Source organism: Equus asinus, chromosome 6 (assembly GCF_041296235.1).
Source record: "Equus asinus isolate D_3611 breed Donkey chromosome 6, EquAss-T2T_v2, whole genome shotgun sequence".
Lineage (NCBI taxonomy): Eukaryota > Metazoa > Chordata > Mammalia > Perissodactyla > Equidae > Equus > Equus asinus.
Window position 1 is genome coordinate 76423894 of NC_091795.1, and position 25933 is coordinate 76449826.

General features: G+C 43.6%; 1 protein-coding gene across 1 annotated transcript in view; it reads right to left on the reverse strand.

Moving 5' to 3' along the window:
* The window catches only part of LOC106847214 (xanthine dehydrogenase/oxidase-like), a 71917-nt gene that overhangs the window by 37784 nt on the left and 8200 nt on the right, over positions 1-25933 (reverse strand). Inside the window, exons 3-10 of the mRNA XM_044771838.2 lie at positions 25044-25140; positions 23698-23806; positions 8101-8227; positions 7101-7162; positions 3816-3884; positions 3407-3497; positions 1058-1150; positions 304-455 (exon numbers count right to left, since the gene is read on the reverse strand). Coding sequence (XP_044627773.2) covers positions 304-455; positions 1058-1150; positions 3407-3497; positions 3816-3884; positions 7101-7162; positions 8101-8227; positions 23698-23806; positions 25044-25140 — 800 coding nt within the window. The remainder of the gene's footprint in view (positions 1-303; positions 456-1057; positions 1151-3406; positions 3498-3815; positions 3885-7100; positions 7163-8100; positions 8228-23697; positions 23807-25043; positions 25141-25933) is intronic.

Below are 25933 nucleotides of genomic sequence, written 5' to 3' on the forward strand. Positions count from 1 at the left end.
AAGAGAGGGGCAGGAGGCTCCATCTCTCCAACCTCAGGGGTAAAGACTGAGCCACAGCAGGTGTTTCTCAGAGTGGCTCGCAGACCGCCTTCACCAGAAGCACCCACAGGGCACCATCCTGGCCCTAGAGTAAGAACCTCTGAGGGTCGGGCCCAGGAATATGCATTTTAACAAGCACCCCAGGCAGTTCTAAGCATGAAGGATTGAGGCCCGCTGGGTCTGCAGCAGAGGCCAGTCTAGCCCTTGGGACTTGTGAGAAAGGCCGACCCCCTGGGAGTTATCGGCCCCTGAACAGGGACTCACCGCCACAGACTTGAGCTGCTTCCCAGAAAACCAGCGCAGCTGCTCCAGGATGCCTCTGAACACCTCTGTTTTGTGGGTAGGAAGCTGGGCAACTGCATCCAGCAAGGTCTTTTCCACACAGCTCAGGGGGCAGGAGGCTCCAAAGGAGATACCTGGGAACACACGCTCAGAATAACAGCGATTCCCTTCGCAGCTCAGCAAACCCTTTCACACACAGCTCCTATCACCCTTTAAAGCTATTGGAGTGAGGCTGAACCAGGACTCACATCCTTATATGGGTAAAAACATTAAGTCCCAGAGAGGTTAAGTGATTTGTTCAATGCCACACAGCTAATAAAAGAGCCAGGACTCAACCCTAGGACTCTTGATCCTACAACCAGAGTGCTCTTTTCCCTAAAGTAGTAGTTCTCAACTCAGTAAAATCAGATCTCTAAGAGCTAAGTCCTGGCGTTTTTTAAAAAGCACATAACAACTCCCCCCACCTACCCTTACCCCCATGAGCGATTGTTACATGTAGCCAGGTTAGAGAACAACTACCAAAAACCCCACAGCCCTTGCCGCTGGCACCCTACCATGGATGCTCAGCAGAGGCAGGCCGTGAAGGGTTGAGCTGCTTCCCCTGCGCAGGGTGGCTCCCAGAGAAGCAGGTGGCAGTGAAAGCCAAAGGGGAGGCTTTCTGGGGACCCGCCATCCCCTCCAGGTGATTGATTCCCAGTGTCCCAGCTCCTCTGTGGGCTCAGGCGAACCTCCTTACCCTCTTCTCCGTGCTCCACTGAGTTCAGCTCGGGGATCCAGGCTGGGCACACGATCAGAGGAAACAGCTTGTTCTTAAACTTCATCTCGATGCCTGGAAAGAAATGGAAGCCTGAGGTTGCAGGCCGGTCCTTTATCCCCAGGGCAGCCCCCGGCATTCTTTCCACCACTGCACTGGATGGATGCCATACTCACAGTGTGACTGCCCTGTGGGCATCTCGGGATGAGGAGGCCGTGGATGAGATGGGGTAAGCGCGGTTCTACACTGTCAGCCCCAAAGCTGTGTCTTTCCCTCCCTCAAAAAAACTGTTCGAATTCAGATGAGATGAAGTTGAATATTCTCGTGTGTGTGTGTGTGTTGTGTTTGCAGGTGTTTAGTAACAGTATTAGAAAACACAGAGTATTAAAATAGGTCCGGAACCCTTCTAAGCACTTTACACATTTTGACTCATTTAATCCTCACAGCAGCCCTACGAGACAGTGATTTCTTCTGCTTAGAGATGAGGAAACTGAAGCACAGGGAGGTTGAGTTTCTTGCCCAAATTACACAGCTAAAAACGGGCACATTGCACTACTGGACCTACTGTTAGAGTGGGGTGTGATAGTAATGGTAACATGAAAGTCCGACATTCGGACAAGAGGGAAAAGTGACTGAGGGAAAACTTCAAATCTGCCACCCGGTCCCCACGTGCGTCTGGGTTCCTCAAGGTGCACGGCTTTGTGGGACCACATGCCCAGGCTGGGGTTCTGTCCTTTCCGGCCACTGAAGTTAGAAAGTTCTGTGGACAGACAGACGTGTCTCTGTTCCCCAGACCTATTTAGCACAACACCTCCCCCAGCCCCGCCCACAGGGCCATAGGTGGGAAAGGTTAAAAAGAAATGTCTGTGTATCCCCCACCCTCCCATGTGCTGCTGGGAATTCCTGAGGGTTCCAGGAGTCTGGCCAGTTTGAATATCAGCTCCCAGGACAAAGAACGCAGATGGAGGCAGAAAGTGGCCTATCTGGGTAAGGTTCTCTCTCTGCCCGGCTGCCCCCAAGAACCTGTGCTGGCTGTGGGGTTACACTGGTGGGGTGTGTGTACAAGGGAGGAGCGGGTGGAGCAGATGGAGTGGGCTTAAGAAATTATTTCTAACTTGGAGCTTATAAAGTTTTCGTGAATTTCTTTCTGTTGGAATCTAACTGGGTCCAGGACAGTGTGTGACCTGGAACACGCCATAGGTCAAAGGATCTCAGATTCTTCCAGCCAGTCCTTCTCCACCTTCCCTCTTGCTACTTTGGGCTGTGGCTACTCGGGCCATCATGATCACCTCACCTGAGCCCATCTCACAGCCCACCCTGCCAACCTGTGTGTCACATTCCTGCAGCTAAAGACTCTACCGCACCTGTGCTCATGGGGCATGGCCAGCTCTGCAGATCCAACAGAGCCCAGGGCTCAGGGGCTCCTTCCAGAACCAGAGCCAAGAGTCTCCTACAAGCTGAACTGGCTGCTTAAAAGCATGTCTAGTCCCGCCAAACCAGAGGTCCTTTAAGGCAGACCTCCGCTGTGCCACAATCCTCTCCTTGGGTCCTCGGTGCACTTGGGACCCAGCACAGTGGAAATGGGCCAAGCGAGGTTTAGAAATGGATGGAGATTAGCAGGGACCTGGGCACATCTCCTCCTGTCTCTGCAAGCACTGGGACCAACAGCTCTACATCTCAAGTCTCCTTGGCCTGTTCTCATATTGTGGGCCTCCTGTCTGAACAGAGCAGGTGGCCACAGTCATAGGCAACACAAACACAGTCACACTTGGACATCTCCTCTCTTTTGCCTTACCTCATCACCCCCAGGAAAAGTGGGGGGCAAGAGAGTGACCTTGATGGCTGGATTATTTCCTTGCCATGAATGTTGAGGTGAAGGAGCAGAATCATCGAGGTGAGAAAGTGGGTGTGAGAGGTGTCCTGAAAACAGAGCTGCAAGCCATGGATCGTGTCCTTTGGATACAGCATTCTTTTTCTGTTTGTTCACTTTTTAAATAGATGGACTGCTCACAGAGAGCAGACTGGGTTGTTTGGGGGCTTATACATTAGATTTAGCCAGGAAGTCAGCAGATACTTCTAGAACATCTATTACTGTACTTGATGTGCCAGACACCTGGACTCCCTGTCCTCAGAGTGACACGTGGGAAAAGGAGGGATGTGGAGGTCCCTGTGGGAGTGTGTGGCAGAGAGGCTTGACCTCTGGGTGTCAGAGAAAGGAAGGGAAATGCAGGCTGAAAACTAAAGGACAAGCAGGACACAGAGGTCCTAGGGGTCTGAAATAAAAAGGCTCATGGCACAGAGACTTGTTTGGGCCTCTCCCTGGGGCATCACCTACCAGCAACTCTGGGGGGAAGATGGGCTCCTGGGTGGGGTCCAGGGGCATGAACTCCTCTGGGTTGAATAAAGATGGAGAGAGAGTGACCTGTTGGAAAAGGGAACAGATAGATGGTACAGTATCCCCTCCTTTAAAGTGCCCTGTAGGACTTGCCCAGCCCTTTGTCCAAGAGAGCTCATTTGCAACCTCCAGCAGGGTGTTGGAGCAATAGGCAGCCCCTGGAAGGCAGGAACAAGGAAGTCTTACGATAGGACCCAAGGCTATCATGCACATGTACTGCCCTCATAATCTGGGCATAACCATTTCCTCTTCCAGCCACCACCACCAAGAGTGTGGAGAGAGCCCACAGGCTCCTTTGATCTGAGATTGACCCCCAGGCTTCCAAGGAGAGAAGGACCCACTTACCGTCTGGTCTTTCTTCTGGTTCATGCAGCAGTTTGGGTTGTCCCCCTTTCCTCCACAGCATCCACCATCCTAGAGAGATGACCAACACTCACACAAAAATATTCTGAAGAGCTTTCACAGAAGATAAAGGACCTAGATTATTAATCTCCAATGAAATCTAGCTCTGATAACTATGCCAGTGTCAACAGGAATAGCAGATACCCAACCCCATCCCGCTTGCCTCTGCTTTAAGCACTTTCTGTTGCTTGGTTAATGTAGACTAAATAACTTGTTACAAGCAAATAGGATCTCTCCTGGAAGCAGCAGTGAAATTTAATTTTAAGGAAATTTCTCCATAAAACCTAGATCTTACTTTATCAAAAGACATGTTTACACTCATTTTCTCTCTTCAGTGCTGCTCCCTTAGGAAGCCCCTAGGAGAGGTATTCCCATTGGTTCTCTCAGCACTCCGGAGCTCTACTTCTAGATCAGGCAAGTTCTATGGGGCTTGGTTGGATGCTTCTCAGGCTGGGGTCATTGTGGGGCTCCCACCAAGAATGTCCAAGACCAGTGCTGGGTCCTGAGATGTGTCCAGCCAGTGTGCCTGATGCCTCACCACTACTTCCATAGGCACTTCTTGCCAGAAAGCTGAACACTCTTCATTCCTCACTGTGGGCCTGTTCTGGAGGAAGTGTACAGATCTGATGACCCATCACCCATGGGGAAAGGACGTGCTCAGGACCTCTTGGGGAGCCAACAGCAGAGCACAGTGTAGAGTCCAGGTTGTTGCCTCCCAGAACTGAGGTATTGAGCGTGGGGAAGGGGTGTGTTCATCCGACTGATCTGCTCCAAGCAGGCAGGAGTCTCAGCTCAGGGCCTCAGGAGACACTCCAGAATTATAGAGCTGTGCTGAGAGGCAAAAGCGGGACAGCTCTAAGGCACATCCCCAAGCATATTTCTGGAGTAACCAGGTTCTGGAATTGGGGGCTGAGTCAGCCCTTCTGACATGAATACAGGAAACACCATGCCATGCCAACATTTCCTGAAGCATGAGGCACAACCAATTAGCATTTCCAAGAATGCTGCCAGAGAGCCATGGAAGCCAAAGGCAGAGCCTTTGACAACCTAAAAGCACCGTCAGACTTGGCATCAGGAAAGAAACCCTCCCTTGCCTGAACTGCCTGCACACGCTGCCCTGTGTGCAGACCCCTCCTGCATTCCCAGCTTTCATATTGGATCTCAGAGCAGCTCTATTCTAGACGTTCCATCATCACCTTGCTCTTCTCCTCCATATTTAGATAAAAAGGAGTAAAGAAAGAGGGGTTGCTATAGTGCTTCTTCTCATCTTTCTCTTTGCAGTAGGAGTGTTGCAGGGGCCCTAAGTGAAGTGAGGGGAGCCCGTCCACAGGGAGCCATCAGCCGCACTCACCTGGTTCTTGTGGGGAAGGACGTATTTCACAGAAGTGCATTTTCCAAATAATTAAAATGCCAGCATATTCTTACTTAGATTTTTTAAATTAATAATTCATTGATGTGTTCAGGACATAAACTATTGGGATTTACAATAAAGAGTCACTGCCCTCAAGGTCTACTGAGGCTGAATAAGGCTATTCTGCTTCCCCAGAGAGATTTCCACTTTTCTCAAAGACTGCTGAGTTTGTGCTTATTTTTGTGGTTCCTCCCTTTCCTTCCTTGTTGCTAGATGGACATTGTCATTCTTGGGAATAGTGTGCTTTGCTCTAGCAGAACTTCCTCACCCTTTTCTAGAGTGTTCAATGGCCATGAAAACTGGAGAATCAAGTTAGTTGGAACTGTGTGTAGAATAAGAGTTAAAAGGCTCTGGATAAAGGCCTTGGGGGCCTCCAGTGAACAACGTGCACGAGCTTCTGAGCACACTCTGCATGCTGGTCAGTTTGGCTGCTCAGAGCCCTCAGCTCTGCTCTGCCAGCTGGATTGGGGGGCTGCTCCTTACAGTGGAATCAGGAACCCTCTCAACAACAAGAAAACTCCAACCCTGGGAAGGAGCATGGTTGTCAGCTACTCTCAAAATCCCTTCTCTTTAGAGAAACTAGGAGGTCTGGTTAGACTGTAGCTCTTTGAGAAGACTCCTAGGAAATAAACACACGGGCAAGATGAACAATCCCTGGTTCTCAGGGAAGCCTGAGCAATTTATGAAGATCCAATATTGAGTAATAAAAGATGTCTCAGGATCCTAATTTATAATTTCCCTTTACTGAATACTAAAGATGTGCCAGGCGTTGTTCTAAGAGATTTACAAGAAGTGCTTTCCACACACACTATAAAAAGGTATTATTATAATCTCCATTTTAGAAACAGGGAAATTTGCCCAAAGTCATGCATCGATTAAGTGATGGAATGGGATTTGAACCCGGGTCTGCTGACATGAGTTTTCAATCATTCTTATTTAAATCCACATTTACTGATTCCTCACCATCAACAGCACTCCCCAGGGTGGGGTGTTTTCCATCCTCATAGGCCCATCTCTATGTCCACCTGTTTGGAGCTATTTGGATGAAACACTCCTTTTTGTAATGTGCCAACACTAACAGTCAGTGAAAAGCATGGGAGGCTGGGACTATCCCCTCAACCCTGAATCAAATTGAGAGGAGACTGATTGACTGGATTGAGGATCAATTTGGCCTAGTTGGAGAATCAGGTGAAATCTGGGGAGATTAAGCCAAGAAAGGAGAGGCCAGCCCTCTGAACTGTTGGCAGATGGCAGGTGTGTGTCTGTGTCTATAATCTCATGTTCACACACCCCGCCTGTGCTTTCTCACTCAGCGTTACATGAACAATACAAGAGTTCACAAACTGTCTGGAGACCTCATTAGCAGCTTCATAAGCTCGGCAGACTGCCAACTGCAGAAAGCAGCTGAGGAGGAAAGGAGGAGGGGTGCGGGTCCTGACTCAGGCTGCGTTGTTATTAAATGCCACATTCAGCACCTCTGCCACGGGCTGAGTATGCCAGTCTCCAAGGGAAGCTGCCGAGCCCAAATGCCCTGGAGGAATTCAGCTCTTGGGCAGCATTCCTCTTCCAGGAACCAGCTCTCCAGGCCTACCCAGGAAGAGAAGTCCCCATGCTGGTGATGAGAACCCCTCCCTGAATAAGAATGGCCATGCCAGGTACCACTGCCCATGCCAGGTACCCGTGGCCAGAGGGCCTGCCAGTTGGCCATCTTATCTTTCTTCTCTGTAATCTAGAGGCCCTTGCCATCCCTCCAATAGCAATTCCTGAGTGTCTCTGCTTTGGGAGCAGGGCCACACTGTGCTGGGGCCCAGACTTACCCTGGCGAAGGTCCGGAAGCCCTGGAGGATGGGTCTGTAGCCTGTGCAACGGCACAGGTTCCCTATGGTACAAAGAAAAAGTTGCAGTGTCAGCACAGGCCCCAGGCAAGTTGGGTGGGTTTGTGGTTTTGCTCCCGGTTCAGTTAGATGCACTCTTTGCACGCTCTGTTTCCTCTGCCTGTAGTGCCCCTCTTTCTCCTTGTCTTCCTGACTTCAAAACATCTAACATGTCTTCCAGGAAGCCTTCCTAGAATGTCCAGGTTGAATCAGGTGTCCCTCCTACATGCTCCCATGGTGACCACTCATAGCTTTATCAGGGAGCTTATCAAACTACATCATCTTCCTCCTCAGCATGTGAAATCTTTGAGAGTGGGGATTGCGCCTTTCATCCCTGTTTCCCTTGTACCCCGTATGGTGCCTGACATATGATAGGACTCAATATAATGGATTGAATAAGTGATGGATTGAATGATGAATGGAGGAGCATCCTTCTCTACTCAATTCAGAGGAACAGAGACCTGGTCCAGACTCCTGGGCCCATTCACAGAAGGAAAACTGGGAAGCCAGTCTCTGCCCAAGGCTCAGAATCATGGTCACCTTCCTCATATGTGGCCTTTGTCCTACAGAGTCCTGTTGTGGTGAAAGCTGAGATTGAAGGAAGCTATGTCACTAGCTTCTGTGGAGTTCTCCAAACCATCTCCACCCATGCCAGCCACCTACTGCTACCTGGTCCCAGGGTGGGGGAGGGCAGGAGGACACCTCAGGAAGACAAACACTAAAGCAGGAGACCCTAGGAGGTCTCCAAACCACCCAGTGTTCTAAGAGAGGGCAAACCTTCCAGTAGATCATAGGTGCCACGTTGGGGTATTCTGAGCCTTTCCTCCAAAGATCAGCACCTTGAACTCCTAGCCCACTCCTGGCTTCCACTCTGGTCCGGCCCCGACCTCTGCAGAGCCCCCTTTGCTATCCCACCTCTCTGGCTGTGCCTCAAGGCCCCTACCTTGCAAGGCATCCTCGATCTCCTCCATGGTGGGTTCGGGCTGGTTCCGGAGCAGCATGTACATGCTCATGACAATGCCAGGGGTGCAGAACCCACACTGGGACCCGTGGCTTTTGGCAATCCTCTCCTAAAAGGGGCAGAAGACATAAACACCTGTGTTGACAAAACCTCTCCCAGGCTCCCTACACGACTGAACTGATGTCAGCCCATGTTGACGGACAATGTGGAGTAGCAGTCACTTCACAAAGTATAATCCTAGTGCCACCCCTCACCAACTGTGACCTTAGCCAGATTGCCAAGCCCCTCTGAGCCATAGATTTCTCGTCTGTATCATGAGGAACATCCTACTATTTACCTCCAGAGCTGTGGTGAGGATTCAATGAGATAATTCCCATAAAACTCCTAACATTATACCTGGAATACAGTAGACGGTCAACCAGTGTCAACTTTTAGTAGAAAAGCCCCTTCAAGGAATAGCAATTATTGGAGCCATAAGGAGCTTCTCAGCCTTCTTTGAGTAGAGGAGGAGGAAGAGGCCCAGAGATTTGTCCAACTGTGTCCTTTTTATAACTACAATATCTAACAATCCAACCCAACCAGTATTTGTTAACAACCAACTGAATACATTTTATTCCAAACAGAATACCATTGTATTCTTAAGTGAAAGAAGCTCTTGCTGTCCATTGGGTACATAAGAATCGGGAAATGTGTCATATAGAATTTTCTATATACATCGACTGTCACTGAATTTTCATTGATATCTGAGGATTTTTAGTACAAGGAGATTCTCCACGTTCAGTTTTTTTTTGTACCTGGGAGTCTCTCTTGGCACTTATGTTAAGGCAAATTACTAGACAATTATATCCCCATGGCCTAGAATATGTAGTCATTAATTTTATAAATATTTAGGGAGATCTTGTTATTTGCCAGGCATGGCAAAGGCCCTGGGCACAGAGTAGTGAAGACAGATGAGGTCCTTGGTCTCATGAAGCTCATGTCCTAGTAGGGGAGATAGTGACAAAAACAAACAAGAAAACACCTAGTGGAGGTCAGTGCTATACAGAGAATTAGTACCAGGTGGCATGACCCAGAGTGACTAGTGGCTGCTCGGAGTGGTTAGAAATGGTTGCTCTGGGAAAGTGACCTTTAAGTTAAATTTAATAACATGATTAGGAATAGGAAAGAGAGTATTCTTGGCAGAAGGAACAGGAAGGGCAAACGCTGTGAGTCCAGCAAGTACAACAGCCTTGTGCTGGAGCTGTTGAAAGGGCAGTGTGGGTGGAACCTAGTGGGACAGAGAATTTGGCTGGGGTAACAGGCGCCAGCCAGATCATGCGGCTCTCCATAAACCAGGGGAGGGATCTGGAACTTTATTCTGAGTGTGATGGGAAGCCATTAGGGCTGTTTTAGCAGGATGTGATATGATCCAATTTACGATTTTAAAGATTTGCTCTAGCTGTTGGATGGGACTAGGGTTGTGGGGGGCCAGAGTAGAAACAGGAGACCAGGACACTATAGTGGCCCAGGCAGGAAGGGCTGGTGGTTCAGACCAAGCAGTGATAGTGGAAATGAAGAGAAAAAGAAGGTTTCATTGCAGATTTTGGAGGTACAGAAGACACTACTGGATGAATTGGGTGTAGTGCATGAAGGAAAGAATCATAAGTAGCTCCTAGATTCTTGTCACGAGCAATTGGGTGGACGCTTTTGCCATTGACTCAGATGGAGGAAGACTAGGGAAGAAAGAGATTAGGGGAAAATATAGTTTTTTGAGTTTAATATTAGACATCTGTATAGTGATGTCAAGTAAGCAGCTGGAAATAATGAATCTAACCTCTGAGGAGAGGTTAAAGCTGAAGATATAAATGTGAGTGCCATTTGCGTGTAGATGGTATTAGACTCAACTAGGAGGAGTTTGAAGATGGAGAAGGGCAGGGGCCCAGGCCAGAGGGTGCTGCAGCAATTAGGGGCTGAGCAGAGGATAAACTAGCATATGCTGTGAACATGGAGGTAGGAGGGAAACGAGGAAAGTGTTGTGTAGTAGAAACCGAGAGAAAAAATAAATGGACAAAGACAAGTGGAATCTGGCTCTCTAGCTTATCTGGAGCCAAAATAAGAGCATCTGGAATAATGATCTGTTCCATTGGAAAGGGAGGCTTTTAGCCTGATAATATGGATATGATCCCAGTGTTTAAACTGTTCGTTCTTTCTTTCATCTTTTTGCCTCAAAGAAAATTACAAACCCTGCATGGTGTCAAGATAGAGGCATAGGCAGACTCTGAACTCACCTCCTCCCACAGACATAAGGATTTACAACTACTCTTGAGACAATGACCCCTAAGAGAGAACTGAACACTGGATAAAAAGAACGCGCCCCCCCCCCCCCAACAAGGGATGGTGCTGATTGAGGAGGAAGTGGCAGAAATCCCTTTCTGGAGAGAAAAAGCCACCTTCCAGCTGCAAAGCTTCACAGCTGGCTGGGAGCAACCTTAAGATATGAAGCCTTCCCTGGAGGAATGTGGGATGTGAGCAGGGGAGCATTACCACAATAAGCTGCTTTTGGACTCAGCACAACTGACATGTGTCACAATGTCTGGCTTTGATGGCTATTAACAATAGTGGATAATATCCCCAGAAAAGTTATCAGACATAAGGGGGACAAAAGCCTGCTCTTAAAGGGTCCATGTACAAATTCACTGATTTCAGAAAGAAACCTAAACACCGGAAAGAAAGATGCACAGTCCTTTGGTGAAAAGAGAATTATCTTATAAGCTCTGGGTGCATCTTGGTGAGAAACGAGACCTCTCAAGGGACTGAAACATTGGCCGCAGCCATTATTGTGACCTAGTACAGGTGCGTTGGCACAGATGCTGGCTGATGCCATTGGAGTTCTTCTCCTGGCCTGTTACCTCAGGGGTCTGCCCCACACACTAGAGCACAGATTTAATCCAGCTCAGTTGGATACAAGCACAGAGAAAGAACCAACCTGAGGAGACAAAGGAACACATTCCAAGTAATGGAACAAGACAACACTCAAGAAGAAGAGCTAAACAAAACAGAAATAAACTGTCTACCTAACAAAGAGTTCAAACAAAGAGTCATAGTATGCTCACTGATCTTTGGAGAAGAATGGATGAACTCAGTGAGAACTTCAACCAAACATTGGAAAATATAAAAAAAAAGAACCAATCATAAATGAAGAATACAATACTGGAAATGAAAAATTCACTAGAGGGACTCAATAGCAGAGTAGATGACACAGAATAATGATCAACAAGCTGGACAAAAGACCAGAGGAAATCACCCAAGCTGAACAGATAAAAGAAAAATAATTAAAAAGAATGAGGACAGTCTAAAGGACCTCTGGGGCAACATCCAGGGCACTAACACCTGTGTTATAGGTGTCTCAGAAGGAGAAGAGAGATACAAAGGGGCAGAGAATCTATTTGAAGAAATCATAGCTGAAAACTTTCCTAACCTAAGGAAGGAAAAAGACATCTAGGTACAGGAAGCACAGACAGCACCAAACAAGATAAACCCAATTAGGCCCATAATTAAAGATAAAGAGAGAATCTGAAAAGCTGGAAGACAAAGGCAACAAGTTACATGGAAAGGAAACCCCATAAGGCTATCAGCAGAAACCTTACAGGCTAGAAGGGAGTTTCAAGACATTTTTAAAGTGCTGAAAGGAAAAAAATGATAGCCAAGAATACTCTACCCAGCAAGGTTATCATTCAGAATGGAAGAAGAGATAAAGAGTTTCCCAGACAAGCAAAAACTAAAGGAGTGTATCACCAAGAAACCAGCATAAGAAATGCTAAAGGGACATACTTAAGTGGAAAAGAGAAGACCATAAATAGGAATAAGAAAATTAAAAAAGCAATAATATTACTGGTAAAAGCAAATATACAGTAAATGTAGCAGATAAACCGCCTTTGAAGCTGATATGTAGGTGAAAAGACAAAAATACAAAAATTATCTACTTCTATGATAAGAGGGTAACCCATACACATGCACAAAAGAGGGATTAGATATGATATCAAAACAACATATGAGAGGAGTGGAATAAGAGTAGAGTTTTTAGCCAGAGGTCAAACTAAAGAGACCATCACCTTAATATAGGTTGCTGTATATGTAGGTTATTATACATGAAGCTCATGGTAATCACAAACCGGGAACCTGTAATAAATACACAAACTTAAGAAAAAGGAACCCAGACATAATACTAAAAAAAGCCATCAACCACAAGGGAATAGAGCAAGAGAAGAAAAGAAGAGAGAAGAACTACTAAAATACCCAGAAAATAAGTAATGAACTGGCAATAAGTACATTCTTATTAACAGCAATTAATATCAATATTAAATGTCAATGGACTAAATGCTCCAATCAAAAGGCATAGGGTGGCCTATCAGATTAAAAACAAAATAAGACCCATATATATGAGCATACAAGAGACACACTTTAGACCTAAAGACACTCACAAACCAAAAGTGAAGGGATGGGAGAAGATACTTCATGAAAATGGTAATGAGAAGAAAGCTGGGGTCGCAAGACTTATCTCAGACATATAGATTTTAAAACAAATCTGTAACAAGAAGCAAAGAGGGCATTACATAATGATAAAGGGAAGAATCCAACAAGAGGGTATAACACTTGTAAGTATATATGCACCAAACATAGGAATACCTAAAAATATAAAGCAATCATTAACATACATATAAGGAGAAATAGAGAGCAACATAATAATAGTAGGGGGCTTTAACACTCTGCTTACACCAATAGATAGATCATCCAAACAGGAGATCAATAAGGAAGCATTAGCCTTAAATGACAAAATAGACCAGTTGGACTTAGTAGATGTATACAGTACATTCCATCCCCAAACCGCAAAAGATACATTTTTTCAAATGCACATGGAACATTCTCCAGGATAGATCACATATTAGGCCACAAAATAATTCTCAATGAATTTAAGAGGATTGAAATAATACCAAACATCTTTTCTGACCCAATGGTATGAAACTAAAAATCAACTACAGGAAGAAAATCAGAAAAGCCCCAAATATGTGGAGATTAAATGAAATGCTACTGGACAACAATTAGGTCAATGAAGAAATCAAAGGTAAAATTTAAAAAAACAGGCCTAAAGGCAAATGGAATGAAAACACAACTTGCCAAAATTTATGGGATAGAGCTAAACCAATTCTGAGGAGGAAATTTATAGCAATATAATCCTGCCTCAACAAAGAAGAAAAATTTCAAATAAATAATCTAACAGTGCACCTAAAGGAACTGGAAAAAGAACAAACCAAGCAAACAAAGCCCAAAATCAGTAGAAGGGAGGAAATCATAAAAATCAGAGCAGAAATAAATGAAATAGAGACTAAAAGAGTAATAGGAAAAAATCAGTGAAACCCAGGGCTGATTTTCTGAAAAGATAAACAAAATTGACAAATCTTTAGCTAGACTCACCAAGGAAAAAACAGAGAAGGCTCAAATAAATATAATCAGAAATGAAAGACGAGAAATTACAGTGAACACATCAGAAATACAAAAGATTCTAAAAGAATACTATGAAAAGCTATATGCCAAAAAATGGAATAATCTAGAAGAAACTGATAAATTCTTAGATTATATAACCTTCCAAAACTGAATCAAGATGAAATAGACAATTTAACTAGACCAATCATCAGTAAGATTATCAAAACAGTAATCAAAAACCTCCCCAAAAATAAAAGTACAGGACCAGACGGCATCCCTGGTGAATTCAACTAAACATTCAAAGAAGACTTAATACCTATCATTCTCACACTCTTCCAAAAAATTGAAGAAGAGGGGAAGCTTCCAAACTCATTCTATAAAGCCAATATTACCCTGATACCCAAACCAGACAATGGGAACACAAGAAAAGAAAATTGCAAGCCAATAGCAGTTTTGAAATGAATGCAAAAATCCTCAAAAAATACCGGAAAAGTAAATACAGCAATACATTAAAAGATCATACACCAGGATCAAGTGAGATTCATTCCAGACATGCAGGAATGGTTCATTATCTGAAAGTCAATCAATGTGATACACCACGTGAACAAAATGAAGAATAAAAATCACATGATCATCTCAATAGATGCAGAGAAATCACTTGACAAGATACTGCATCCATTTATGATAAAACTGTGAATAAAATGGGTATAGAAGGAAACTACCTCAACATGATAAAGGTCATATATGACTACCCCACAGCCAATATCCTTCTAATTGGAGAAAAACTGAAACCTATTTCTCTAGAGAGAGGACCCAGACAAGGATGCCCACTTTCACCACTCTTATTTAAAATAGAAGTGGAACTCCTAGCCAGAGGAATCAGGGAAGGGAAAGAAATAAAAGGGATGAACATTGGAAAGGAAGAAGTGAAACTGTCACTCTTTAAAGATGACATGGTTTTCTATATAGAAAATCCTAAAGAATCCACTATAAAACTTACAGAAATAATAAATGAATATGGTAAAGTTGCAGGATAGAAAATCAACATTCAAAAATCAGTTGCATTTCTATTCACTAACAAAGAACTAGCAGAAAGAGAAATTAAGAATACAATCCCAGGGGCTGGCCCAGTGGCATAGTGGGTAAGTTTGTGCTCTCTATGTCAGCAGCCCAGGGTTGGCAGTTTCAGATCCCAGGTGTGGACCTACACACCACTCATCAAGCCATGCCATAGTCGTGTCACATATGCAAAGTAGGGAAAGATTGGCCCAGATGTTACCTCAGGGACAATGGACCTCAAGCAAGAAGAGGAAGATTGGCAGCAGATGTTAGCTCACACACACACACACAAAATACAATTCCATTTACAATCGCAACAAAAAGAATAAAATACTTACAAATAAACTTAACCAAAGTGGTGAAAGACCTATACACTGAAAACTACAAAACATTGTTGAAAGAAATAGAAGATATGAAGAAATGGGAATATATTCTGTGTTTGTGGTATGGAAGCATTAACTTAGTTAAAATGTCCATACTTCCTAAAGCAATATACAGATTCAGTTTAATCCCTATCAAAGCTCCAAGGACATTTTTCACAGAAATAGAACAAAGAATTCTAAAATTTATGGGGAACGACAAAAGACCCTGAATAGCCAAAGGAATACTGAAAAAAAGAACAAACTGGATGTATCACACTCCCTGACTTCAAAACATACAACAAAGATATAGTAATCAAAACAGCATGGTAGTGGCACAAAAACAGACAGATCAACAGAACAGAACTGAAAGCCCAGAAATAAACCCTCATGTCTACAAACAGCTCATTTTTGACAAAGGAGCCAAGAACTTACAATGGAGAAAAGAAAGTCTCTTCAATAAATGATGTTGGGAAAACTGGACAGCCACATGCGAAAGAATGAAAGTAGACCATTATCTTACACTATACACAAAAATTAACTCAAGATGGATTAAGACTTGAACATAAGAAGTGAAACCATGAAACTTTTAGAAGAAAACATAGGCAGTATTCTCTTTGACTCAGTCTTAGCAACATGTTTTCAAATACCATGTCTGACTAGGCAAGGGAAACAATAGAAAAAATAAACAAATGGGACTACATCAAACTAAAAAGTTTCTGCACAGCAAAGGAAACCATCAACAAAACAAAAAGACAACCTAACAACTGAGAGAAGATATTTGCAAACCATATATTGATAAGTGGTTAATATACAACATATATAAAGAACTTGTACAACACAACAACAAAAATACTAACAACTCAATTAAAATGGGCAAAAGATCTGAACAGATATTTCTCCAAAGAGATATACAGATTGTCAACAGGCACATCAAAAGATGTTCAACATTTCTAATTATCAGGGAAATGCAAATAAAAATTACAATGAGATATCACCTCATGCCTGTCAGGATAGCTGTAATTAACAAAACAGGAAATGATCAGTGTTGAAGAGGATGTGGAGTAAAGGGAACTGTCATACACTCCCAGTGGGAGTGCAAACTGGTGCAGCCACTATGGAAAACAGTGTGGAGAGTCCTCAAAAAATTAGGAAAAGAACTACCATAGAATCCAGCTATTCCACCTCCAGGTATTTATCCAAAAATGTGAAATCACGAATGTGTAATGATATATTCTCACCCCCTCCCCGTGTTTGTTGCAGCATTATTCACAAGACCTGAGAACTGGAAGCAAACTAGGTACCCACCAAGGGCTCAGTGGAGGAAGATGTGGTATATATACACAATGGAATATTACTCAGCCATAAAAAAAGATGAAATGTGACCATTTGTGACAACATAGATGGACCTTCAGGGTGTTATGCTAGGTGAAATAAGTCAGATGGAGAAAGTCAAATACTGTATGGTCTAACTGATAAATAGAAGATAAAAACAGTAACAAACGTACACATACAGATAGAGACTGGGTTGGTGGTTACAAGAGGGGGAAGGGGGAGTGTGAAAGGAGTGGTTAGACACATGTGTATGCTGATGGACTGTAATTAGTCTTTGGGCGTTGAACATGATGTAATCTACAGAGAAATCAAAATATAATGATGTCCACCCAAAATTCATATAGTGTTAGAAATCAATCTTACCACGATAAAAGAATTTAAGAAAGGAAAATTACAAGCCCTAATTCACCTTCGTTTTTTTTTTTTGAGTTTATTTTTTTTAATTTTTATTGAGTTAATGATAGGTTACAATCTTGTGAAATTTCAATTGTACATTAATGTTTGTCAGTCATGTTGTAGGTGCACCACTTCACCCTTTGTGCCCACCCCCACCCTACCTTTCCCCTGGTATCCACTAAACTGTTCTTAGTCCATAGTTTTAAATTCCTCATATGAGTGGAGTCATACACAGATTATTCTTCTCTAGCTGGCTTATTTCACTTAACATAATTCCTTCAAGGTCCATCCATGTTATTGCAAATGGAATGATTTTGTTCTGTTTTGCAGCTGAGTAGTATTCCATTGTATATATGTACCACATCTTCTTTATCCATTCGTCTGTTGATGGGCACTTAGGTTGCTTCCATGTCTTGGCTATTGTAAATGATGCTGCAATGAACATTGGGGTGCATAGGACTTTTGGGATTGCTGACTTCAACCTCTTTGGATAAATACCCAGTAGTGGGATGGCTGGATCGTATGGTAGTTCTATTTTTAATTTTTTGAGGAATCTCCATACTGTTTTCCATAGTGGCTGCACCAGTTTGCCTTCTCACCAGCAGTGTATGAGGGTTCCTTTTTCTCCACAACCTCTCCAACATTTGTTACTATTAGTTTTTGATATTTTTGTCATTCTAATGGGTGTAAGGTGACATTTTAGTGTAGTTTTGATTTGCATTTCCCTGATGATCAGCGATGATGAGCATCATTTCATGTGCCTATTGGCCATCTGTATATCTTCTTTGGAGAAATGTCTTTTCATGTCTCCAGCCCATTTTTTGATTGGGTTGTTTGATTTTTTGTTGTTGAGTTGTGAGAGTTCTTTATATATTATGGATATTAAGCCTTTGTCAGATGTATGACTTGCAAATATTTTTTCCCAGTTAGTGGGTTGTTTTTTGGTTTCAATCCTGTTTTCATTTGCCTTGAAGAAGCTCTTTAGTCTGATGAAGTCCCATTTGTTTATTCTTTCTATTGTTTCTCTTCTCTGAGGAGGCACGGTGTCCTAAAAGATCCTTTTAATACTGATGTCAAAGAGTGTACTGCCTACGTTTTCTTCCAGAAGCCTTATGGTTTCAGGTCTCACCTTTAGGTCTTTGATCCATTTTGGGTTTATTTTGGTGAATGGTGAAAAAGAATAGTCAATTTTCATTCTTTTACATGTGGCTTTCCAGTTTTCCCAGCACCATTTGTTGAAAAGACTTTCTTTTCTCCATTGTATGCCCTCAGCTCCTTTGTCAAAGATAAGCTGTCCATAGATGTGTGGTTTTATTTCTGGGCTTTCAATTCTGTTCCATTCATCTGTGCACCTGTTTTTGTACCTGTACCATGCTGTTTTGATTACTGTAGCTTTGTAGTATGTTTTGAAGTCAGGGATTGTGATGCCTCCCGTTTTGTTCTTTTTTCTCAGGATTGCTTTAGAAATTCGGGGTCTTTTGTTGCCCCATATGAATTTTAGGGTTCTTTGTTCTAATTCTCTAAAGAATGTCATTGGGATTCTGATTGGGATGGCGTTGAATCTATAGATTGCTTTAGGTAGAACGGACATTTTAACTATGTTTATTCTTCAAATCCATGTACATGGAATGTCTTTCCATCTCCTTATGTCGTCATCCAATTCTCTCAGAAAGGCCTTGTAATTTTCATTATATAGGTCCTTCACTTCCTTAGTTAAATTTACCCCAAGGTATTTTATTCTTTTTGTTGCAATTGTGAATGGTATTGTGTTCTTGAGTTCTTTTTCTGTTAGTACATTATTGGAGTATAGAAATGCTACTGATTTATGCAAATTGATTTTGTACCCTGCAACTTTGCTGTAGTTGTTGATTACTTCTAAGAGTTTTCCAATGGATTCTTTGGGGTTTTCTATATATAAGATCATGTCGTCTGCAAACAGTGAGAGTTTCATTTCTTCCCTCCCTATTTGGATTCCTTTTATTCCTTTTTCTTGCCTGATTGCTCTGGCCAGGACCTCCGGTGCTATGTTAAATAAGAGTGGTGATAGAGGGCATCCTTGTCTCGTTCCTGTTTTCAGGGGGATGGCGTTCAGTTTTTGCCCATTGAGTATGATGTTGGCTATGGGTTTGTCATATATGGCCTTTATTGTGTTGAGGTAGTTTCCTTCTATGCCCATTTTGTTCAGAGTTTTTATCATAAATGGCTGTTGGATCTTGTCAAATGCCTTCTCTGCATCTATTGAGATGATCATGTGGTTTTTATTCCTCAGTTTGTTGATGTGGTGTATCATGTTGATTGATTTGCAGATGTTGAACCATCCCTGTGTCCCTGGTATGAATCCCACCTGATCATGATGTATGATCCTTTTGATGAATTGCTGAATTCTGGTTGCCAAAATTTTGTTTAGAATTTTTGCATCTATGTTCATCGGTGATATTGACCTGTAGTTCTCTTTTTTCGTGGTGTCCTTGTCAGGTTTTGGTATCAGCGTGATGTTGGCCTCATAGAATGTGTTAGGAAGTGTTCCATCTTCCCTAATGTTTTGGAATAGCTTGAAAAGGATAGGTATTAAATCCTCTCTGAAAGTTTGGTAGAATTCCCCAGGAAAGCCATCTGGTCCTGGGGTTTTATTCTTTGGGATGCTTTTGATTGCTGTTTCAATCTCTTTCCTTGTGATTGGTGTGTTCAAAGTGTCTGCCTCTTCTTGAGTGAGCTTTGGGAGATTGTAGGAGTCCAAGAATTTATCCATTTCCTCTAGATTATCCATTCTGTTGGCATATAGTTTTTCGTAGTATTCTCTTACAATCCGTTGTATGTCTGCAGAGTCTGTTGTTATTTCTCCTTTTCATTTCTGATTTTGTTTATTTGAGCTTTCTCCCTTTTTTTCTTTGTAAGTCTGGCTAGTGGTTTGTCAATTTTATTTATCTTCTCAAAAAACCAGCTCTTTGTCTCATTGATCCTTTCTACTGCCTTTTTCCTTTCAATAGTATTTATTTCTGCTCGGATTTTTATTATTTCTCTCCTTCTGCTGACTTTGGGCTTTATTTCTTCTTTTTTCTCTAGTTCAGTTAGGTGTACTTTAAGATTGCTTATTTGGGATTTTTCTTGTTTGTTAAGATGTGCCTGTATTGCGATGAATTTTCCTCTTAATACAGCTTTTGCTGTATCCCATATGAGTTGGTATGGCATGCTATCATTTTCATTTGTTTCCAGGTATTTTTTGATTTCTTCTTTAATTTCTTCAATGATCCATTGCTTGTTCAGTAGTGTGTTGTTTAGTCTCCACATCTTTGTGCCTTTCTCAGACTTTTTCTTATAATTAATTTCTAGCCTTATAGCACTATGATCTGAGAAGATGCTTGTTATTATTTCAATTTTTTTAAATTTGTAGAGGCTTGCCTTGTTTCCCAACATCTGGTCTATCCTTGAGAATGTTCCACGTGCACGTGAGAAGAATGTGTATTCAGCTCTTTTAGGGTGAAGTGATCTATATATGTCTATTAAGTCCAATTGTTTTAGTTCTTCATTTAGCTCCACTATTTCCTTGTTGATTTTCTGTCTGGATGATCAGTGAATTGATGTGAGTGGGATGTTGAGGTCCCCTACTATTATTGTGTTGTTTTTAACGTTTTCTTTAGGTCTGTTAATAGTTGCTTTATGAATCTTGGTGCTCCTGTGTTGGGTGCATAGATATTTATAAGCGTTATTTCTTCTTGGTGAAGTGTCCCTTTGATCATTATATATTGTCCCTCTGTGTCTCTCTTTACCTGTCTTACTTTGAAATCCACTTGGTCTGATATAAGAATTGTAATACCTGCCTTTTTTCCCTTGCTATTTGCTTGAGGTATTGTCCTCCACCCCTTCACCCTGAGTCTGTGTTTGTCCTTGGGGCTGAGGTGTGTTTCCTGGAGGCAACAAATTTTTGGATCTTGTTCTTTAATCCATTTTGCCACTCTGTGTCTTTTTATTGGAGAGTTCAATCCATTTACATTGAGAGTGATTATTGATGCATGTGGACTTAATGCTGTCAATCTGTCACTCATTATCTTGTTTTCCTGTGTGCTTTAGACTACCCATTTAATACTGCAATTTCTTATGCTGGGTTTCTTAGATTTTTCCTTATTTATGATTTGTGACTCTGTTCTGTATTTTATTTTAGTGTCTACCTTGAAGTTTGTATTTAGAATCTCGTGTATAATATAGTCTATTCTCTGGTGGTCTCTTACTTACTCGACCAATACTGATTTAGACCCTTTGCTCTTCCCCTCCTAAATAATTATTTTCATTTCTTATTCCAACTCGTGTTATGAATTTGTAGTTAGAGTGATAAGATCGTCCTTGCTTTGGTAGTTTCCTTACCTTTACCCTAATGTTATAGTTGAATATTTGCTATCCTGTTCTGGTTCTATCCATCAGTCTCCCTAGTCTGTGGATTGTCACCCCTTTCTCTCTTTTTTCTTTTTTCAGGTATGAGAGCCTTCTTGAGGATTTCTTGTAGTGGAGGGCTTTTAGTTACAAATTCCCTTAACTTTTGTTTGTCTGGAAAAGATTTAATTTCTCCCTCATATCTGAAGGAAATTCTTGCTGGATAGAGTATTCTTCGCTGAAGATTTTTATCTTTTAAAGCTTTGAATATGTCACTCCATTCTCTCCTAGCTTGTAAGGTTTCTGTAGAGAAATCTGCTGACAGTCTGATAGGGGCTCCTTTGTAGGTTATTCTCGTCTTCTTTCTTACTTCCCTGAGTATTCTTTCCTTATCTTTCCTTCTTGCCAATTTTACTACTATGTGCCTTGCAGTAGGTCTTTTTACATTGACAAATCTAGGAGATCTGAAAGCTTCCTCTACACACATTTCTCCGTCAATCCCTAGATTTGGGAAGTTCTCTTCAATAATTTTGTTAAGCACACTTTCTGCTCCATTTTCCTTTTCCACATTTTCAGGAATTCCTATGATCCTTATGTTCTTACTCCTCATTGAATCCACTATCTCTCGGAGATTTTCCTCGTTGTTTTAATTCTTAGTTCTCTTTCTTCCTCTGTCTGGAACCATTCAGCCTGTCTATCTTCAATTATGTTAATTTGCTCTTCTATGGTGTCTACACAGGCATTCAGGGAATCCGTATTCTGTTTTATCTGGTCCATTGTGTTTTTCATCTCTAGTAATTCTGTCTGATTCTTCTTTATGATTTCAATCTATTTTGTGAAGTAACTCCAGAACTTGGCTTATTTTTCTATCTTTCTCTCTACCTCATTGAGTTTTTTTATTATAGCTGCTCTGAACTCATTATCACTTAGTTTACCTAATTCCAAGTCCTCAGGACTTAATTCTGTGTTTTTATTGTTTTCCTTTTGGTCTGGGGCTTTTATAAATTGCTGGATGGTAGAGGAGCGGTTTTTTCACATGGTGGTAGAATTCGGTTGCAGTTACAGCCTGTCAGCACTAGATGGGGGTCGAGAGCCGAGTGTTATGAGCTCTCCGCCTTCGGGCAAGATGGCTGTGCCCAGTGGCTTTGCCGGGAGGGAGGGGCTGCTATTCTTGCGCACTGATCTGGATTCAGATCAGTTCTGTTCTCTGGTCTCCCGAGGCCCTGGGTTTATGGGGTCCCTGCGGACGGAAGCTTTCCCCCTGTCAGCGGGTTTCCACTGAACCAGTGGCAGGAATCCTGGAGGATCCCCTGGTCACGCAGCCCCTCCCCCACTCCTTCCCCACCCACACAGGAGAGACTGCAGACTCTAGGGGAGGGAGTGATGTTCTCTCCTACTGTTCCAGCACCTCCAAGGCCGTAAGTAAGGTATATGATCTCCACCTTCTTGGTATTGTAGGTCTCTAACGTGTTGGCATTAGATTTATACTCTGAAATTCAGTTTTTCCAATCCCTTGTTGTATTTTGGAGGGGAGAGAATCCCGGGTCAGCTCACCCCGCCATTTTGCTCCACCCCTTCTCCCCTAATTCACCTTCTAACATCTCCAGCAGGATGGGAAAGTTTGGTAATTTCCTTTTTTCTGAACTAAGAAATGAAGCTGTAGAGGTAAAGCAATACCACCGCCACCCTGCTCTGATCTCCAATCAGTGGTCTAAGATGCTCTTCCCAAAGACTATACTCATCTTGTTGAACTGGAGGCCCTGGTTCATATATTCACATAAGGTGCCCAAGGAAGGTGTGATCTGAACATCAGGTCTCCACAAATAGTCAAGGGAGGATTAAGACTTGGGCTAGCCTTGGCACCTTCTGTGACTGTAATCTCCCAAAGACCCCTGGCCTCACATTTCCAAGTACTGGGAACAATGGCCTTTCCTTCCCAGTGTGCTCTGCTCCCACTGTGCTCTATTCCACTTTGCCTAAGAGCATCCTGATTCTCTCCACAAAACTTCCCAGATTACTGCCCCCTCTTCCCAGAAGCATCTCTAATTTCACTCCATTCCCTGGTGGCCTGGGAGAACACATTGGTCAGATACTCATATGTCTCAATTCCCTTCTTCAGGCCATGTTGGCCTCCATTTTAGTGATCGTGGAGACCTAGCTTCCACATTTCTATTATCTGTGGGTAGGAGGCAAAAGGTGCAATGGAATTACCATTCCAGGGAGCAGAGAGTGTGTGTGCTTTTTATCAAGGGACACAGAGCATCTGGAATCTTGAATTTAGGAAGGCTGGGGGTTTCCTAAACACTCTAGGGTCAAGTTGAAGAAGTTCCCCTGCCTCTCCTCCCTCCAGGTTTGGCATAGCTGGCCTGCCCTGGCCACCAATCCAGTTGACATCTTTGTTCTCTCAGGGCCATGCAATGTTACATCCACCCCCACCAGAGGAGGGAGCTTCAGGACTGGGGGGCCTCATCTCTCTGCCTCACAGCCCACTAGGGAGATGGGGAGGGGCCAGCCATGATGCCTCCTCTGCTCAGGCAGTGACGCTCAGCCCGACAACACAAAGCAAGTCTGCAGCCTCGGCATGAACCTCCTCTCTGCTGGTTACCTGAACAGGATGCAGCCTTGTCTTGGTGCTTCCTATTCCTTCCACAGTCGTCACGGAAACGTGGTGCAAAGAGCAGATGGGGGCCAGGCAGGCATTGGCAGGAAAGTGGCTGGAACCCCAGATTAAGGTCATTCCATTGTCCACTCAGGTCACCAAAGAGAATCTGAGGGAAGGGCCTGGGAGACTTAGAGATGCTTTGTGTCATTTCTCTTCACTCAACATTATGTTCTTGTCTCTTGTCTAGGTGTCTTCACCTCTCCACCCAAGACTCTGGGCTAGGGACAAAGGAAGCTGTCCCCTAGGTGAGGCCAGAACCCCTCCAGTGTCCTGTGGGGTCAGGCATCCATGCACCCTAGGCCTCTGAGCTGGAGCAAGGAGCTAGGGTCACTTTCAGCCGCCTCTTACTCAGCCTGACCCTGGAGGCTGAGTCAAGAGGAAGTTTCTGGCAGGTTCCAGGTCCAATACATGCTCTGCTCTCTTCAGGGCCCTTCCTTATCCTCTTCAATTTCAGAACTTCCAGTCACTTTTGCTTCCCTGCTTTCACCCACCTCTATTTCTCCCATTCCTTCCTGGGGAGAAGGGAGGGAAAATCCCCAGGGAGCATGAGACACCAACTGCTTAGAGAGAGCTTGCTTGCTTCCATTCCTTTATACATCATTCATTCACTTATACAATCAACATGAGGTCTTGGGTGCAAACCATGTGCTAGGTACCCTGCTGAGGGCTGAGAAATAAAGGTGAAAAAGATGAAATCTCTGTTCTTTAATAGCTTTCAATCAACCCAGGAAAATAGAAGCCAGCTTGAAGATGCAAGTTAAGTATCTTGTGGAAAGTACTTCAGGAGGGCTGTGCACAGGGCACTCTATGGGACTAGCACAGACAAAGGGCACCTAACCCATCTTGGGAGATCAAGGAAGACTTCCTGGAGGAGGTGATATTTCGCCCCATCCTAAAGAGCTAGTAAGAGTTAACCAAGTAGACAAGTCCTGGAAGAAAGGACATTCAAGACTTGAGAAACAACTTATACCAAGACCAAGAAATGAGTGAGCATAGAGCATTAGTAGTTCACAATTGTCTCTGCATGAATGGAGGGCTGAGCTCATGAGGAGAAAGCAAACTGGAGAGGAAAGGTGGGAAATGTTGGGAAGGCCTTCCTGTGCTAAGCAAAGAGATTGGACTTTGTCCTGGGGGCGATAGACCCCTACTGAAGGAGTTCATGGGATGTGAAATGAGTCTGGATTTTAGAAAGGTCACGTGTGCACACACGCACATGCGCACACTCGCTCAGAAGCTGACCCCTGCGTCACAGTCCTCACATGGGCAACCAGCCAGCAGGCAAAGGATACACGATCTTGTTCTGGAGACGATCATACTTGGAAAACATCACAGTGCAAGCCCCGCAGCCCCCTTCACCACAGGCCAGCTTGGTCCCGCTCAGCCCCACTGGGTGTTCATGGGTTAAGGAACATGAACTCAGAGAAGAGAGTCTTAGCTGGGCTGCTGGGAAGTGCCTGGGCAGAGCTGCCAATGTAGAGCTGTCCACTGCCACATGCAACCTCAGGGCCCTCACCCCCATGAGGCAGCATACCACATGGCCTCCCCATTCAGACAGGAAGGCAGGGAATGGGGCCATCTCCACTGTTCAGAAGGGCAAAGTCATCAGGGTCCTATCAGACAGCACCCAAGTATCCTCCCCTGGGAATGCACTTCTAGGACTTGAACTTGACTGGGACTTGAAACTTGAATATATTTCATGGTGTCAGGTTCTTCCCTCTGTGGTCTTCTAGGCCCCCAACACAGTGATCTCTGTGGGCTGGTAAATCAGGCACCTCAAACACTGAGCATATGGAGCAGCCCTCATGTCACCCAAGCGGGATGTGCAATGGAGCCACTTGGGCCACACTGAGACAACAATCTGTGCTGGGACTTGCTGGATCCTGTATTTTTATCCTACACCTTTTGGGCAGATGAAGCTCAGGAACCAAAATTAGGGCTGGACCAGGAGTTTTTGAAAATCCAGCCCATAGGATATATGAACAGAAATTAAATTGAAAATAATTTTGAGATCAGGGACCAAAGCTGAAACCACCTCTTATACATGTTTGAGGAAATGATCTGATACTTTGCGTTTGTAAAAGTGCCTAAGTAGTAAGCTATTCTAGAGGCTATGGCGGCCACTTTCCCTGAGACGTGCAGGCTCTGTTGCTGCTTTTCCCTCAGGCCAGCAGGTCTCCAA